This window comes from Euprymna scolopes, chromosome 36 (assembly GCF_053919585.1).
Source record: "Euprymna scolopes isolate OS-2025 chromosome 36, ASM5391958v1, whole genome shotgun sequence".
Classification (NCBI taxonomy): Eukaryota; Metazoa; Mollusca; class Cephalopoda; order Sepiida; family Sepiolidae; genus Euprymna; species Euprymna scolopes.
The window spans coordinates 56,217,472-56,236,688 of record NC_136517.1 but is presented as its reverse complement, the minus strand read 5'-3'; the positions used below and the strand labels follow the sequence as shown (position 1 = coordinate 56,236,688).

Below are 19,217 nucleotides of genomic sequence, written 5' to 3'. Positions count from 1 at the left end.
TGCCGGGCAAAAGGTACGAGAACAATCTCTGGCACTGCTTCCTGGAGTCCAAAAGACAACTGCATAAGAGCATAATACATCCTAGGATAGAGTACTGTTGCCACATCTGGGGAAAAGCTGCTCAGAGCACCCTTTCCTGCATTGACAAATTGTTCAAAATTTGCTTCGAAACCAAATATACAATGTCCTTTTCTCCTCCTTGCCAACTCTTTCTCACAGAAGAAATGTTGCCAGTCTACCTCTGCTGTATCGTTAATTTCATAGAAAAATGCCAAACTGAGTTTCAATCTATAATTCCCCCTTGCAAAACATTAACAACAAACATTCGTCTAGCTACAGCCACTGTCAACAATTTCATCCATCCTCTATTTGTGCTTAAATCTAAACACAAATTCTATGAACAAAGTTTCTTTCCTAGTACTGCTTATTTGTGGAACTCCGTACTGCAGGCCTGCTTTCCAGCTAACTACAACATGGTTATCTTCAAGTACAATGTAAACAAGTTCTTGTTGAGCTGTCCCCTTAAATAAGAGAATTCTATCCAATTTACACCACTACCGATCATTATACTGTTGTCTTACTAATCTTTATCCTCAAGTAGCTGTTAGGCTTTGGTAGATGGTGACTCCTTTGTAAAAAAAGAAGTGTAAAAGTATTTAATAGTGGTTATTATTATTATTATTATTATTATTATTATTATTATTATTATAACTGATCAAAAATCAAAAGGATGTTTTTATTTAATCATCATAATTGATATTCTTTTTCTTTTGCGTTAGTCAGAAGCTATGGCAAGGGTCAACAATGATGGAGTTTTGTCTCCACTTGTCAAGATCACTGACTTGAGCTCAGTGAAGCTGGTTTACAGAGATCACAAGCATCTGTCAATTGTATCATCGGTCTTGCTCTTGATTGCTTTCTAGCAACTTCTTATTATATTTTCAATAACAAATAAACATTTTTTATATATAGATGAGGTTGTTTATACATTATTGTCTGGTGCCACCACTTCATTTTTGTCACAGCTTCATCTAGTGGCTATTATAGAAATAAGCTTCTTTTCATGAAAAAAGAAGATATAAGGAGACATTCGCTGAGTTTTCTTCAAAGACTTGTTTGGATAGAATGGACTCTAAAAAGAGAGACTAATATTATCTCAGCTAACTATTTACTTCTTAACTTCCTAACTTAACTGAAATGAGTGACGCATACAGACAGAGATGGCAAGGCAACATTCCACTTATTTCTACATTATTGATGGTGTCTCATTCACACAGCTTCCATCAATAGGGACTGATCTGAGAACCTTAGTTTTCTCTTCACTTGAAAATGTGACCTCATTCTCATCATCTCTCTCTTTTGTCTACAGCATTTGATCTCTGCTCCCGCCTCAACTTTGCATCAGACATCTTTCATTCAACCCTGGGAACGATTCTGTTTTATAGATCTGGGTTATTATTATGCACTAAGTGTGATCCTAGTCAAAATTCATTGTAGGCAATTGAATTGGCATTGAAATCTAGTCACTAGTATGTAACATTCTAATTTAAAAGTCATTATTGGCTCTCAGCACATATCTCTTATTGAAGATGGCACCCTTGGATACATCTTTTCTTTTTAAAGTCTTACCAGCCAAGAGAGAGAAAATCTTTGTCCAGAAGTCACATGATTTTGTGACTTCCATTTGTTGTCAGCTCTGACCTTTAAGATGTCACCCAAACTCTTCCATTTAAACAATGGACCTCATTATGTAACAATCAGGCATTTTAATCTTTTGCTTATAGCTGTAAAACAAAAGAATAAATTACTTTGTGACTGCACGAAATTGAAAGGAATTTAGAAGCAGTTATACTGCCAAATAGAAAGTCATTTAAACTGGTTTTAAAATTATTAGAAAAATCATTTCGAATTAAAAGATTAAAATTTTTTAAGTTATTCACATCCAATCATTTCATAAATATGTGATCTGATCATTTACCCGGGGAGAGTTACTTGGCTCCTTGGAATGGCACTAGACCTCCGAGGGGAATAAATCACATAAAACGATAGCCACATGGATGATAGGAATATCAACAGTTTTGGTTTCGGTTTCGATTATAGCTGATGGCACTTAAGTCATCTATTTTTTGTATGAATAATTTTACCAAGAATTCTTCATAAGTTTTGAAATCGCAACTTTATAATATATAAAAATCGATAGAACATTAACTCTATAATAATATATATGAAATCTGCATGAATTAAAATATCATATTTATAGCGTTGGTTATAACCGGCTGACATGGGTCGCTTCTTGAGTCGTCTTTGTGTCATTACAGGCAGCATCTCCATTGTCGGCAGTAAATAGCAGGACCGTTTTGCTGTAATGAATGTTGTTGCTGCAAATAGAATGCTTGTATAAATCGCGAACAAAGACATTTTTATAAAAATATAATTATTTTATTTAACACTGGAGAAACATACTGAACTTAGGTGATTGTCGACCCACGTCCGTCGTCACTTGCGACCAGACCAAACTATTATATGCGTCGCTAAGATACAACCATCTGTTGCCCGCAAGATCCGAGCTTCGACTTTTTAAAACAATACAATTATAATTCAATTCTCCTCAATTTCAATAAAGAAAGAGAGAGAAAGATGGTGAAAAAAGAAAGAGAGTAAGAGAGAAACATATGCATAACACTTGAACATTGTTTAGTTTTTGTAGACTTTGATGACAAGTTCTTGTAGGTTTGACCTTTCGAGTTCTGGGGTTTTATATCGTTTTGACACAATCGAGTTTCATAATAACTGTCAGGCAAACCTGGTTGATAATCTGACATTTGGAAAATCACACATCACCTGCATGACATGTGCGTACTTCCCCACAAATACAAAACTAGTTGTGCACAAGATTAATTAATGTAGAAGCCCTAGCTCCTCCAAAAGGGAGAAATTTAATTGTGCCACAAATAGAGATTAAAACATTACCTGAACAAACATTAATCATAGTTTCATAACGATTTTAAAGGAATTTAAAAGTATCTAAATTGGCAAATAGAAAGTCTTTTAAACTGGGTTTTAAATTATTAGAAAACCTATTTTGTATGTCGTCAAAGCAAGAAATGGTAATAGTATTCGATCCCTTATCACTAACATTATTAAATTTTCACTTGCCGACAGACATATAAATCGTTATACATGATTGTTGTTGTCATGAACCCAGGTTTTATTTGTCTGCTAATAAACCCACTCGGACGCCACCGTCTATAAGAAAAGGTTTATTTAAAAAAAGAGACACAGTCATAGTAAAACACCAGAGAGACAAACCATTAGTGTGCACATAAGAGAGAGAGAGAGAGAGAGAGAGAGAGAGAGAGGGAGGGAGAGAGAGAGAGGGAGGGAGAGAGAGAGAGAGAGAAGGAGGGAGAGAGAGAGAGAGAGAGAGAGAGAGAGAGAGAGAGAGACGGGTAGCTATGTGTGCTGCTTCCTCCTCATTGGGGACTGCACGTCTTTTCTATTTGAAGTATCGCCAGACAAGGACATAGAAAATTTCCGGAAGTCATATGGTTTCATTAACTTCTGTCTGAAGTCATCTCTAATTCTTAGGTGTCACTCAATCTTTTCCATTTTAACGCACAGCCTGTTATGTAACAAAACCATTAATGAACTCTTCCACATTTCTGTGTATATGAAAAATAAAATCATTGTTTTGCTAAAAGATTAACAAATAAGTTATATTTTTCCATCTTCCCAGGCCACTGTATTAAATCTTTCCAAACTGGAATCAGAAGACATTGAAGAAAAGATTGAAAAGCATTCACGGATTATACGTAAAGCGGTAATTCCTAGTTTTTGTTTCAAAATATTTTAGATACAGACTGATCATTTGGGTTATTTGTATTATTCAGACTTGTGCTCTCATCTCGAATATTTCGGTCGATGTATTCTTCTATCTTCTTCAGATGGATGTTGTAAAACTCGGAAATCTTTATGTCAAGCTAGAGAAATCTGTACAAAATTTCTGACAGAACCTTTTTTTAACTCATGATGGTAGCTTGTCCTTGTTCAATCAGCCAGTTATAAATTTGTAATTGTATTCTTAGTATCATCCATACAGAAGATTGAGCCTTCATCCAGAAAGATTTGGACTTTTTAAAAAAAAAGATTTTTAAACGTATTTCGAAATTTTTAAACGTTATTTGATATAATTAAACGAAAGATTAAAATTTTTTTTAAACTTTGAACGTATTTTAGAAATTTTAAAACGTAATTCGATATAATTAAACGAAATTTTAAGTTTTTAATCGATACCAATATAAATTTAAGGTTTTTATACATAAGAAAAATTAGATTTTTAAATTAATTTGGGCTCAAATTAAAATCGATTTATATAAGGGAAAATTTTTTTCGAAATTTGATTTTAAATTTAAATAATTCAAAGTTTAAAGTTAATGAAATCATCATCATCTGATAAATAAACGCGGGGGTGGGGGGGGAGATTTAACAAAACGAGATTTAAACGTGAACTCGCGAGGTGTATATATATTTCACACTTCCGGTTGTAAAATAGACGAATATTGTCTGAAGAGAGCTTGATAAGGATACCTTAAACGGTTCTTATTATCGGGCTTGAAACCGACGGTACCAATGATTTGTCTCATCTAAAAACTTTCTGTACATAATATATATATATATATATATATATATATATATATATATATATATATCTTTATTTGAATAGCAAAATTTTAAAATAATGAGAAATAAATGAACAATAATCGAATGTTAAAAAAAAAAATTAAAAAATAAAAATAAATAAATAATACATCAGTCGATTAAAAAATCACGAAGTGTAATATAACCAGAACAAGAAAAAAAAAAAAGTGAACAGAGTTCGGAATGTAATAAAATAAAAAAGTAGATTAAGAGAAGATAGAAAAAAAAAAGGGGGATTTGAGTGAAAAAAAAAGGCGGGGGGGGAGACACGAGTGGGAATCAAGATTATGTATAGATAACATTGCATTATGTATAGGCGAGGGGGAACAAAAAAAAAACGCATTAACGTTATATTACTCGAAGATCCTAGAAACTAATCACGCTCAAACCTAAGAGGCATTCCTTCTGCTTCATGGTTGCATTATATATATATATATATATATATATATATATATATATATATATATATATATATATATATATATATATATATGAACAAATGATTAATAAAACATGTTAAAAAACATCTTGAAAAAGAGTTAAGAAAATATTTAATTTTAAAAAGGAAACACAAGATAAGTGGATAGTCCTTAATCCGCGGAGTTTCGAAGAAATACTCTCCTTCTCATCAGAGGGCAGGAATTAGCAAAATGCGGGATCGAATTTTGCATGTAAAAGTATTTAATGAAACCACAAGTAAGTCACAGATCTTACTTGGTTGAAAAAAAAGGGGTGAGGTAAGGGGAATAGGAGGTAAAAGAAAAAATGATAAAAAGATTTCACATAAATGGATAGTCCGGTGAAGGGGAAAAAATCCAAGAGTGGTAAAATCCAAACACGGTCGAATTAAAAACTTCCAATCCAACAGGTAAGTTCCAAAGGAATCGTGTAACTGGAAGATGGTCCAAAATGATCCAAAAGGCAGAATTCCTTGGAAAAAGTCACAAATGGAATGAGTTCAAAATCATTAAAAGAAAAGTTCAAATGTGCGCAGAAAAAGCACTGGAGAGAATATTTAAAACACATCTGCCAAGGCCGGAAGAATCAAGTAAATTAAGGTTTAAAAAAAACAAAAAAAACCGGTAAAAGTTTAAATTTGAAAAAGCAAGGTCAAAAAGTGCGAAAGTTGGCGTTAATAATTAGGTCAACTTAAATACGCACGTGAAATTTAATTTTTAATTTATTTATTTTCATTTTTATTTATTTTTTTATTTTTGTATTGTTTTATTTTATTTTTTTAATTACTTATTCACTTTTTTTACTCTTCTTAATATAATAGACGCTCCATTTCATAAACTTAGCCATTTACCTGTTTCACTAACTCATGTTTCTTAATTTCATTCTGGGACTTTCACGTGCGTATTTAAGTTGACCTAATTATTAACGCAAACTTTCGCGCTTTTTGACCTTGCTTTTTCAAATTTAAACTTTTACCGTTTTTCCTTTTTTTTTTTTTTCTTTTTTTTTTAAACCTTAATTTACTTGATTCTTCCGGCCTTGGCAGACGTGTTTTAAACATTCTCTCCAGTGCTTTTTCTGTGCACATTTGAACTTTTCTTTTAATGATTTTGAACTCATTCCATTTGTGACTTTTTCCAAGGAATTCTGCCTTTTGGATCATTTTGGACCATCTTCCAGTTACGCGATTCCTTTAGAACTTACCTGTTGGATTGGAAGTTTTTAATTCGATCATGTTTGGATTTTACCATTCTTGGATTTTTTCCCCTTCACCAGACTATCCATTTATGTGAAATCTTTTCATCATTTTTTCTTTTACCTCCTATTCCCCTTACCTCACCCCTTTTTTTTAACCAAGTAAGATCTGTGACTTACTTGTGGTTTCATTAAATACTTTTACATGCAAAATTCGATCCCGCATTTTGCTAATTCCTGCCCTCTGATGAGAAGGAGAGTATTTCTTCGAAACTCCGCGGATTAAGGACTATCCACTTATCTTGTGTTTCCTTTTTAAAATTAAATATTTTCTTAACTCTTTTTCAAGATGTTTTTTAACATGTTTTATTAATCATTTGTTCATATTATAAGCTCTATTTCCTTTTCGGTTTTATTGAGCTTTTACATCTGGTTGAGATTACTTTACTTGTAAATATTAACTCTTTAATATTTATAATATATTTTAAGTTTACCATTTTGATTACCTTGGTAAACTTATTGCAATTTTGATTTCTATTAACCGTATGTATCGCTTGAAAAAAACAAAAAACAACAATAACAAAATCTAAATTTATAAGCGATAAAAATAAACAGTATAATTAATCTAGCGATTATGGCCTAACGGTTAAGGCACCGGACTGTGGTAAACATGGTCTGAGGTTCGATCCCTAAAAACAGTTGAACTACGCTGACGAGAGGTAACGACCTTGAAACACGCGTGTACGTAGATTACTGTTTTTAAAAATAATAAAATAAATAAAAATGTTATATACGTCCAAATTAAAAAGGGCGACTTTCTAAGTAAATAAAAAAATGAGCTCCGAGGCGGAGCCAATATTAACCGTATGTATCGCTTGAAAAAAACAAAAAACAACAATAACAAAATATATATATATATATATATATATATATATATATATATATGTGGGTAGTTATTTTTGTGTATATCCGTTAGAAGCGTTGAGTGAAATTTGAAGAATAAAACATGCATAAATATATTTGAAGCCAAAACTGGACTCTTCATCGAACTATCTTCCACTACATCATGTCGAGGAAGAAGAGAAAAAAAAAAGATTGATATAGGAGTCTTACTTCGAAATATATTTCTTTAAAAATAAACACCCGTTTATTTTATAAAGAAATTTGCGTTGCAGTTTTGGCTTCAAATGTATTTATACATGTTTTATTCTTCATATATATATATACATATATATATATATGCTTACCTTTATAAATATAGAGATAATGTTTTGACCCATACTGTAGAATGAGAAAATGTGTTGAAAGAGAAATAAAAAATAGTGTGTGGATCATATTTTTACCAGACATTTTAAATACTTTTTTGTTTTGTTTAACATTTGTCCGCTTCTGCAATAAAAAATATGTATTTTCTATGTACAAGGGTCATTCCAAAGTAAAGCCACCTATTTTTTTTTCCTCCAAAAAGTTTATGAGCTATGAAAATGAGACTCATATCATTAAAATAAGCAACTTTTTTGCCCCAGAATGTATTTTTCTACATAGTCATCACAATTCTCAATGGATTTTTGACACACCTCTGCTTCTGACGCACATCCATGGCAGGGTTGCTTTCTTAGAGTCTCACACCGTCAATACCTACAACAGAGAGAGATGAAACTTTCAGGTCATCATAACAATGCAATTTGCAATCTCCTCTGATCCATGCGAGTGGAATAAAAAATAGGAGGTATTACTTTGGGAACGTCCCTCATATTTATCTTCCAACATATCAGTTATAGGTCATGATGTTATCCGATGTATTTTCAAATATAATTGCTGTAATTTCCTTTAAAAAAAATTTATGAAAATCAAACATTTGTCAATAGGCGTCCAGTTGTGCTTCTCAGATGTGCCACAAAGTGGTCGATAGTATAGAATGCCATGATACAATCTTCAAAATTATTTGCAGGTCACAAATTTGTACATGTATACTATACGATTACACTGCCGTAAGTCAACACCAAATAGGCAAAAATTTATGACATTAAGAAAACATTTTAAGATTGTGATAACTGATACTAAAGGTAAGTATAACGAGATGACGAGAAAATGCATTGAGTCACAGAAATTCGTAGCTCACAATTTCTGGAAAGCCTATAATAATATTGTGGTCAACGGTGGAAAATCAACAATTCGCCACAATTCAACTATCATGATGTCGATTGTACAGCAACTAATCAGGATGAACTGCCCGCCCAGCAGTTCACTTTAAACTCCCTTCCAAATTTCATATTAAAGATAGGAAATACTCTTAATAATAGGATCATCACTCTTTCCCAAGTCTGGATATCATTAAAAAAATTTTGACACGTCCAAATCGAGTTGGCCTGATTTGATCCCTGCTATAGTAATAAAAAAAAAAACATGTCCAGCTGAGCTAGCTCCTGTCCTCTCGAAACTCTGACAAATTCCTTGCCAAATCTTGCTTCGCTGATAATTGGAAAATTGCTTCTGTGGTACCAGGGTTAAAAATGATTCTGGTGAAATAATTGACCTGCAAATGTATCCCCCACCAACCTCCTCCTGCTTTTTGAATCATTAATCAATCTAGTGATTATCTACAACAAATACTAAATTCCTTTCTGGCCAACAGTATGAACTTAGACAAATTCGTTCTATTACGGATATCCTGAGTTATGTCTGAATTCATATATCATGCACTGGATGAAACAGATGAAGCTAGATTCGTAGAATTTGATATATCCAAAGTCTTTGACAAGGTTTGGCATGAAGATCTTCTTGGAAAAGTAATACATACGATATTATTGGACGAATATCTTTAATATTAAATAAAAGAAACCTTATGCGTGTGTGTGTGTGTGTGTGTGTGTGTGTGTGTGCGCGTGTGTGTGTGTGTGTGTGTGTGTGTGTGTGTGTGTGTGTGGGCGTGTGTGTGTGAGCTCGTTCCCTCTAAACTCGAAACAGCTGGGCAGATTTTTATGAAATTTTACATAAAAGTACTTCATATGCCTGGCAGTGTTCTTAGATAGGCTTTGTACTGGAATGTCTTCGATAAGTATCGATAATAAAAAAAATCCGATGAAAGAAGGAACAGGTGATTGTGACCAAAGTTAACACCATACACAGCCTAACATCACAAGTGCATTTGAGAAGTTTTATTACCACACAAGCCAAGGTTCCGACATATAAAATCAACAGTAGATTGATGGAGGCATATTCAAAATTGGACCATGATACTTGACTTTTGTATTTTAAACTTTAAGTGAAGCTATTATATATATATATATATATATATATATATATATATATAAAATCAACAGTAGATTCTCTACAGTGCAATATATTGCGAACTAAGTCACTGTGGTGAAGCATGTGAAGTTTCCTCCCAGTGCACCATGATGGGTTTCCGACAAGAGCAGGCAAGCAATCGATTTAATTGAAAAATTGGCGTTTCCATCGATTTTGATGACAATAAAAATAAGGAAGTGTGAAACATTCATTGATCATTATTCAATGTCGGGCAACGTCGGGTCTCTTTGCCAGTTTAATGTAATTATTTTTCTTAACCAACATAAAGTATACATATTTCAATTTATTTCATATTTGAAGACATCTTTGTGACCTCAGGTATGAAGCAGTTATTCTATGTATTTTTAAATATAGTGTACTTAATTTTTTTCTAAATCTGCCGTGCATGAATGGTGTGGAACAAATTTATGAGTGGAGTTTGTCTAATTGTTTTGAACTATCAACATGCTTTGGCATTAGTAAAAAAAAAAGAAGAAAAGTTTGATATGCCGTTAAACAGCAAAAACAACAAAAAACGCTACAAACAAATAAGAGGGAAAGGTAGTTTGCTTGAAGCATTGCTGGCAAATAAACATAGAAGAGTATAAGAAAGCTATAGCAATGCAGAGAACTGGATGTTAAAATGATGTTATGTAAAGACAAAAATGAACAAATGAAAGAGGGTCTTGTAGAGCTTCTTTATTTTTTTATATATCCATATATTCATTTATTTTCCAGATCAGTCATAGATACAAAGCAATAAAATAGACTTACTGCTTGAGATAATCGGGATGGCAGAAATCTTTGATATTTCGAGAAATAATCTCTTTTTCAAAAAGAAAGACCTCCAAAAGAGATGTTTAAAAAAAAAAAAGAAATAGAAAATATTGTAAAACCAGAATTAAAAAAAAAACACCTTTACGAGACCTTTCTTTTGTCCATTTTTGTCCATACATCACATCATTTCAACACTCATTTTCCAGCATTGCTATAGTTTTCTTATACTCTTTCACATCTACAAACAAATGTTTTAATTATTTTGTTTTTATTTATAGGCAAATCAAGCTAATCTGAAACAAAGTTCTGTTTTTTTGTCTCGTGCGTAAGTAAAATACGTTTTTTACAGATTTTTTTTTTTTAAATCGGAAATTATAATTGCCAATTGAACATCTTGTTTGCATTATTCATTACAGTCAGCACATCAGCTGCTGATCTTGCAGGGCAAAATCCATATTATGTTTCTGCTTTTTGGAGACGAGGATTAATAATTTGTATTTGTTGGATTATTCAGACTACTGTGATATAAAGTGTTAGGTAGTGAAAAAAAGAAAGAGGAAAAACTATGAAAAAAAAAAAAAGAGAAAATAAGTTGATCAGCAGAAAAAAAGATAGGTGTGGCAGTAACTGTGACAAAAGACTGGACAATATATTTGGAGTTAGTTTAGCGACAGTTTTGAGTTGAGAACAATGGATGACAGTTGAAATCACTTTTTTCATTGCTTGCAATGAAATAGATGTACTGAAACTAAAGCCACCTTTAGGACTGCCAGCAACCACTATAAAAGAGTAATAAAGTACACGAGAGAGTTGTATACTCAGTTTGTCAAATCCAAAGTAGCTGAGTAGCAGCTTGATTCCCGCAAGTTTTGGCAAATAATAAACAAGGTCCTGAGTGGAGGTATGTTCTCTATCCTAAACATCATCAATGGACCTGAGGTAATTTCGTCAGCACATGACAAAGCCAAACTCTCTGCCAAGAACTTTGCACCTAATTCTTCCCTTTGTGATCAGGGCCGCCTACCCTACATATTTCCTCCTGTGTCTGAAAACATGCTATGTGACAGGCAAATATCTGTGTATGATGTTACTAAGCTTATCAAAAACCTTAACTTCAATAAAGCAACTGCCCATGGTTATAGCACTCAAAAAGCTTCAACTAGAGCTAACTTCCATACTTACAAAGCTGTTTAAATGTTGTCTTAAGGAGAAATGCTTCCTAACATCTTGGAAAACCTCATCAATCTGCCCTGTATTTAAAAGTTCAGATGATCAGTCATCTCCCTCTTAGTACAGACCAATCAGTCTCCTGTGCGTCATGAGCTGGAAGTTAAATAGAGAAATGGTCAAGCCACCTCAGCAAAAATAACCTTCTCAGTGACATGAAATATGGTTTCTGTTCTGCTAGACATATAACTGATGTGCTAACTGTAATATCACACAGGATTAGTGAATATCTTGATCGGGGCTTTGTTTCTATGGTAATTGCTCTTGACATATCAAAGACTTTTAATAGCGTATGGCATAAAGGTCTACTTCACAAGATTTCCAGCTACAGAATAGCTGGAAATGTCCTTTCAATTATTAAATCCTTTCTCTCTGATAGGCTTATAAAAGTAGTGGTTGATGGGCAAAAATTAGAAGCTCATTGTATTAACCCTGGCGTCCCTCAGAGTTCCAACGCTCTTCCTGATCTTCATCAATGATGTCTCAAATCACATTCTTACATCATTCGTAGACATTTATGCAGACGACACCACAATCTATGGCAACACTTCAAAGGCCAGCAATGACCAAGATTTTTCTGATTCTCTCTCTTCTGATCTTGAAAACGTGGTGCTTAACCAGCCTACTTTTAATACATTAAAAACTAAACGTCATCAACGCTCTGATCCCTATCTAGCCCCAATTTAAATGAATGGTTCTCGTCTTGGGAAGGTTCCATATTTTGACAAGCTTTTGGATCTGACCTTCACTCCTAATCTGAAATGGAACACATACATCAAATCCATTGAAATGGTCGACAGAAAAATGGTATATTATAAATGTATAAGAGCCAAGTATGTCCTAGGATGGAGTACTGTTGCTACATATAGGCAGGAGCTGTTTGGATCACCCTGTCTTGCCTTGACAGAATTCAAAACCGGCTTTGAAACCCAGTAGGCAATATTCTTTTCTCTTCCCTGCAACTTCTTTCTCGCAGAAGAAACGTTGCTAGCATGTCTCTGCTCTATTGTTATTTTCATGGCAGATGCTCGTCTGAGTTTCAATTTATGATCCCCACTTGTCAAACTTTCACAAAAAACACACGTCTAGCTAAAACCATTATCAACAATTTCCCCTACCTTCTATCTGTGCCTAAATCTAAACACAGACTCCATGAACAAAGTTTCTTTCCTAGAACTGTCCACATGTTAACTCTGTTCCATTGGCCTGCTTTCTAGCTGACTAGAATATGGTCGTCTTCAAGACCAATGTAAACAAGTTCTTGTTGCGTCGTTTCCTTCAATAATCAAATTATACCAAATTCCCACTAATACTACACGGGTATCCTGATGACTATGGTACACTCATTAACCATTATCCTCGAGTTGCCTTTGCGCTTTGATAAGTGGTGACTCCCTTGTAAAAAAAAAAAGGAAAACAGTTGAAAACCCATTATAAACATACGAGGGGCTTGCAATAAGTAATGCCCCTGACACACTTCCAGCTGTCTGATGTAGCTGAAATTTTGCATATGCAATGATTTATATCTCTACGGGTTATCAGGTTATGTGGCAAATTACAGCTCTGAACTAATTGTGGTTTCTGTTTTACAGGTGTTTGAACTGAGTTAGGTGTGAAATGGAGCCTGTTGAATGTCGAGCAGTGATCCGGTTTTTGTATTTGAAAGGACGCACACCACAGGAGACTTTTGAAGAAATGAAAGAAACTTATGGTGATAATGCCCCATCATATGACCTTGTAAAACACTGGCATCGTGAGTTCAAACATGGTCGGAAATCTGTTGAAACAGCTCCCAGACCTGGTCGCCCCCCCCCTCTTCTGCTATTGATGAAGCATCTGTCCGTCAAGTTGAGGCTGCCATTTTGGAAGATCGGCACATTACTATTCGCCAAATAGCCCAAGATGTCAAGATTAGTAGAGGATCTGTGGAAACTATCATTTATGACCATTTGCATATGCATAAGGTGTCTGCCAGATGGATTCTCAGGTTACTCACACCATTCCAGAAGCAAGAACGCGTTGAGTGCTCGAGGATGAATTTGGAGATGTGCCAAGAAGATGAGTCAAAATTTTTCAAAAGACTGATTACACAGGATGAAACCTAGGTCCATCATTATGATCCAGAGACCAAAGCCCAGTCAATGCAGTGGAAACACTTGGACTCACCACCTCTAAAGAAGGCAAGGGTGCAGCCCTCCGCTGGCAAGGTCATGCTCACAGTCTTCTGGGACCAGGACGGAGTAGTGTCGACAGATTTCCTAGCAAAGGAATTATTATAGGAACCTATTATGCTTCACTTTTGAGGAAATGAAGGGCAGCTATCAAAATCAAGAGGTGGAGCAAGATCAGCAAAGATACTCTCCTCCTGCAGGACGATGCTCTGGTCCACAATTCGCATGTCGCCAGATCAGAAGCACGGGCATGTGGTTATGACGCCCCCCCATTCTCCCTACTCTCCTGAACTTGCACCCTCTGACTTTCACCTCTTCCAGCCATAAAGTTGTTTTTGAAAGGAAAGCGTTTCCCAGATGATGCAGCCTTGATTTCTGAAGTTACGTCGTGGTTGGAGGATCAACCTGGGGTGTTCTACAAAAACAGTCTCCAGAGCTGCATCAAACGATGGGAGAAATGCATAACTCTGGGTGGTTCCTATGTAGAGAAAGACTAATAACTGTGCCAAGTTTCGTTGCTCTACTGCTATGGGAAGTGGGTCAGGGTCATTACTTATTGCACACCCTCGTAAAGTTAGAGCAGAGAAAGACTAGCCCCATCTCTTTTGTGAGAAAAAAGAAAAACTGTAGGAAGAGAAGAGATTACTCCACTCTCACTGGTTTATGAAGTCGATTTTATTCTCCGTTGAGGTAAGAAAGAGTTTTATCAGCTGAAGCTTCCCAGATATGGCGGCAGAGTAACGTGCAGACAGTGTCCTAGAAACAAAATGGCCACTAAGTTCGAGTTTTATGTAAAAACTGAAACTGAAAGAAATCTATCTGTGCCCATACAAATTCAATGAACTGCTCGCCTGTGGAATTCTGTTCCACTGGCCTGCTTTCCACTTGACTACAATGTGGTCGTCTTCAAATCCAATGCAAACAAGTTCTTGTTGAGCCATTCCCTTAAATAATCAAATTATACCAAATTTCCATCACTAACGATTACTACGTTATTCTGTTGTTTCGGTTAACCTTTATCCTCAAGTAGCCCCCGGGTCTTTATAATTAGTGACTCAATTGTAAAAAAAAAAAAAAAAAAAAACTTACAAATTATAAAATCACATGCCTTTCGATCCCCTACCACGAATCCTAAGTCATAGTGGCAAAACAACATAAAAGCAAAACCAGAAAAAGTGTGTACGATATGAATACGACATAATCAGAAAATATAAATTTATACTCTACGAGACATTTAAAACTTGGTTTTTAGCCTCATTTAAAAATTATTCAAAGTTAGGATGAAATCTGAATCGTATTTACTACACTTTTTGAGGATTGTTATTTCAATGTCAAGCGACTTCATTTTTAACAGTGATTCAAAACAGTATTTTTTTACTGCAAGGGAAGACAACTCTATTTTTTTTAAACATAATTACTTCCCCTGTTTTAGTATTCCCTATATCATTAATAAAACTGCAACCATTTCGTGTTTCTCGTTTTTATGTGACTTACAAAATCTCCGGTTCGAGATAAAATTAAAAATTTCATTAATCTAAGAAGATTACTTCTCCTCTGAAAGAACAGATACTATACATTGATCCTAGAGAAGCAGCCTACACACACACACACAAATATATATATATATATATATATATATATATATATATATATATATATATATATATATATATATATATATATATATAATTATTTTTTTTACTATAATAATTAAATGCCTACAGACATTAGTGTTTCATCCTTTCGGGAATCTTCAGTGCAGGGTGTCACAATTAATACCAGTCGAACGATTCGAATCCCGCAACGATTAGCAAAGACCGGATCAATTCGGCTACCATTAACCGCGTCAAATAACACTGAATTTAAACATTTTAATTTTAAAATTTAAACATTTTAATTTTAAAATTTAAACATTTTAATTTTAAATGTTCATTTACGTCAACCAGACAGTGATCTAATCGTTATACGGTGATCTATGCATAAGAGCTAAATTGACCGACTTTAATTCAACTGAAAGTGCTCAACGATAAGAAACGAATTTCTTAAAGGGGCTGTCATAATTATTTTTTACTATAATAATTAAATACCTAATGACATTAGTGTTTCATCCTTTCGGGAATCTTCAGTGCAAGGTGTCACGATTAATACCAGTCGAACGATTCAGCAGCAGCTGCGTGAAATAAAATGGCGTCTCCAGTTTCGGCGATAAAGTATAGAAGCACCGCAATTTTCATTAAAAGAAATATCCACAACTTCAGTTATGTAATCTATTTTTAACACATTATTCACAATATTGATGGCAAAATATGACTGCTTACTTCTCTCAAAGTTCATTCTTTATTCACCAACCTTAACCGCCATCACGCAGACACACATTGTACCAAAAACACATTTGTTTACATTGCATTTTATTCTTGGCTTTTTCAGAATCACTTTTCCGCCAGTCCAAACAAGAAGGAAATAATTTGGAGTAAATTTGCAGGTGCTTCCACTGCTTGCCTCGTACAGTGGGTTTTCGAACAAATGCATTTCAAGTCAGACCACCAACACCATTACATATTAAATACGTCGAAATTAGTTTAAATTAAATAAATAAATAAATAAATAAAATAAATGAATAAAATGATCCAGTAGAAAAATAATTACAAGTAGCAAAATAATTACCAATAAAAAAATATAATTTATCGAACTATCGTATGTTTTAATGTTGGAGAGTTATGCAACCAATTCTGTATGACAACCTGACTTATCTCCCTTGCTTTCTTTCTTTGAAATCCACCTTTTCAAAAATAGAAAGTGTTCAACCGCTAGGGTCTATGAGTTTTTGTGAAAAATAGATCTAGCACATCTTCTATAGGATCATTATTCGTAATTGTTTTTGTAATTTATACTGATTTGTATGTAATCGTGTTTTTACTTGAAATGCATCCATCTGAAAGTCCGTTATATGCAGAAACACCGATTTGCTTTAATAGAATTAAGACTTATCTCCCTTTGGTACCGTGAAATCAGCAAATATAATTAACCACATGTTACTTGGAAAGAACATGGACACCACTGTTAAATCCTCGAATGCCGCATGAATACTCCCGAAAGGGAAACATCTGACCATTACCATATTTTCCTTTGGTTTAACTTTTTAAAGAGGTTCAAAGAGAACAAAGTATTTTCTCTTCGATTTCATTTCCAGCAACAAATAAAACTTTCAAAACAAAAAAATACTTTTCAATGTTACTTTTTTTTTGTGCAACTACACTAAAACGGAAAACGAAAAAATTGATTTAAAAAAAAGAAACAATGTCTACTGACTTTTTGTTGTCAATTTCAATTAAAATCAATGATATCTACTTAATTGTGTGTGCGTGTATAAAAACTCAGGGAACTGTGATGCATCTAGTGCAGCAGCGTTAGTGCTAAGTTCTTGCTTACATGCTTTTCACTAGCCTTCCCGTGAATAAGAAGCAGAATGCGTAAGCCTTCTCTGCCAGTAAAATTAGCCTTTCCAGTGTTAAGACCTCTGACATGCCTTCTTGTGGCCACACACGGATACTGCTGCCTTGCAGCACCAGGCTAAATGTCGGAGGATTTTGGAGTAGCAGGGGTCTGCAGAGGTGCTATGCTATCGCTCACCAACGTGTGGACATGCCCTGACACACCACCAACCCCTGCTCCGCTGCCTTGCGGGTCCCTTGGCTGAGATAAGGCTAGGAGAAGTAAAACTCTGACTTTAAAAAATCCCAATAGCCAAACGGACTAGCTATGAAGCGGTTAACAAACAAATAAATTGTTTTCTTTTCTGGCTGTTCGTTGCAACCTTCTTTCCCTGATATCGCATGTTACCCTCACAAGTGCTGCGAAGGAAGGTTCAGGAGCCACAGTATGTGGGTTTCTTCCTGGCAAGTTGATGCCCACCCTAAACAAATTCATGTGCCAATGGCTTTTCCTTCTTTCCTCTGGTTTGATTTTCTCTCTTTTCTACTGCTTAACTCCCTCTTTTACTCTCTTTTATGATAAGTCCAGTGGCGACGGGACAAGGGCGAAGGGAGCAGGTTTTGGTGAAACTCGGAGTTCCTAGTCTGGACCTGCACACTGGTGGTGGATGCGTGATGGTCGCCCTCTCTTGGAGCTGTGACTATTCGGAGGTTCGGTGCTGCATCTATGATTGGGCAGGTCTATTGAGGACAACCGCTGCCCACCCTGAATACGGAAGGCCCTAGAATATGTGGGCTAAAAATCGGAGGTCACAACTGTGCCTGACTGGAAAGCCGCATCCAGTGGGACACCCTTTAAAATTCTCAGATACGAGAAATCAGCTGCTTTCGTAAAGGTTTTATCAACTTAAAAGTATACACGTGTTTTCGAGAAATCAATATGGCGGAATCCTTAATTCCGGCCTAGGTGAATAACTATGATCCTTTATTTCCGGAAGAATCAAAGCAATTTATTCTAACATTTTCCCTTCAACAATAATTAAGTATGGAATTACAGAAGTTAAATTTAGTCTGTTCAGTACTAGGTTAAGAAGTTCTTATATTTACTTGGAATCGTCGCATTCTGGACGACCTTTGCACTGACTCACAGGGATTTTGGTCCTTAGCATCCACATCTATAAGAGCATGGATATTTTCAGGATCAGGTAAGGGATTCTTCTCCTTCACGTAGGTATTGTTTTCGTCAGTTGGCGGTTCTTTATGGGCTTCAGGGCTTGCAGGATTGTTTTCATTGTGTTGGTCGTCTTGATTTGAGGAGTTAGGAGCCAGATCTCGGATATTGACAGTAGTTTCCACACCAGAGGGTAGTCGTGCATGAGCATAGTAGAGGTTGATGTCTAATAGGGTAGCAGGGGTTACCGGAGGGTCGAGCTTATGAGACTTAGTATGGTTTCTAACATATATTCGGCCTGGTTTCGCCCAAGTGGGAACAGAAGTTCCAGAGGAAGATTTACGACTATATTTGAGCATTCTGTCATGAGGAGTCGTATTAGTGGTAGTGCATAGTAATGACCTAATTAAATGGAGAGCGTTTGATAGTATATCTTCCCAAAGGGGCAGTTTCATGTTGCTAGAGTGTAAGGTCGTTTGGATGACCTTCCATAAAATTCCATTGAGTTTCTCAACTTGTCCATTACCCTCAGGGTGGTATCTACTTGTTTTAGAGGTGGCAAAGGTATTGCCACATAAGTAATCTTTGATTTCTCCTGCAAGGAAGTCAGCAGCTCGGTCAGTGTGTATCATATCGGACATACCAAAAATTGAAAATAGTTGGTTTAGGTGTTAGAGAATGGAGAGAGAGAGAGAGAGAGAGAGAGAGAGAGAGAGAGAGAGAGAGAGAGAGAGAGAGAGAGAGAGAGTGTGTGTGTGAATTATAGTGTAGACACGTTGACAGGAAGTTAAGATCAGC

The 19,217-nt window shown here is 35.1% G+C and overlaps 1 protein-coding gene across 6 annotated transcripts in view; it reads left to right on the top strand.

Annotated features, from left to right (window-relative positions):
• The window catches only part of LOC145260509 (tubulinyl-Tyr carboxypeptidase 2-like), a 99,917-nt gene extending 82,879 nt beyond the window's left edge, over positions 1-17,038 (top strand). For 5 of the 6 annotated variants that reach the window (XM_080118631.1, XM_080118634.1, XM_080118630.1 and 2 more), the window contains 3 exons: positions 3,737-3,820; positions 10,698-10,744; positions 16,245-17,038. In XM_080118631.1, the coding sequence (XP_079974757.1) occupies positions 3,737-3,820; positions 10,698-10,744; positions 16,245-16,281 (168 nt within the window). In that variant the 3' untranslated portion in view covers positions 16,282-17,038. The remainder of the gene's footprint in view (positions 1-3,736; positions 3,821-10,697; positions 10,745-16,244) is intronic. The other variant, XM_080118635.1, reaches the window with a different exon arrangement.
• Positions 17,039-19,217: the final 2,179 nt, after the last annotated feature.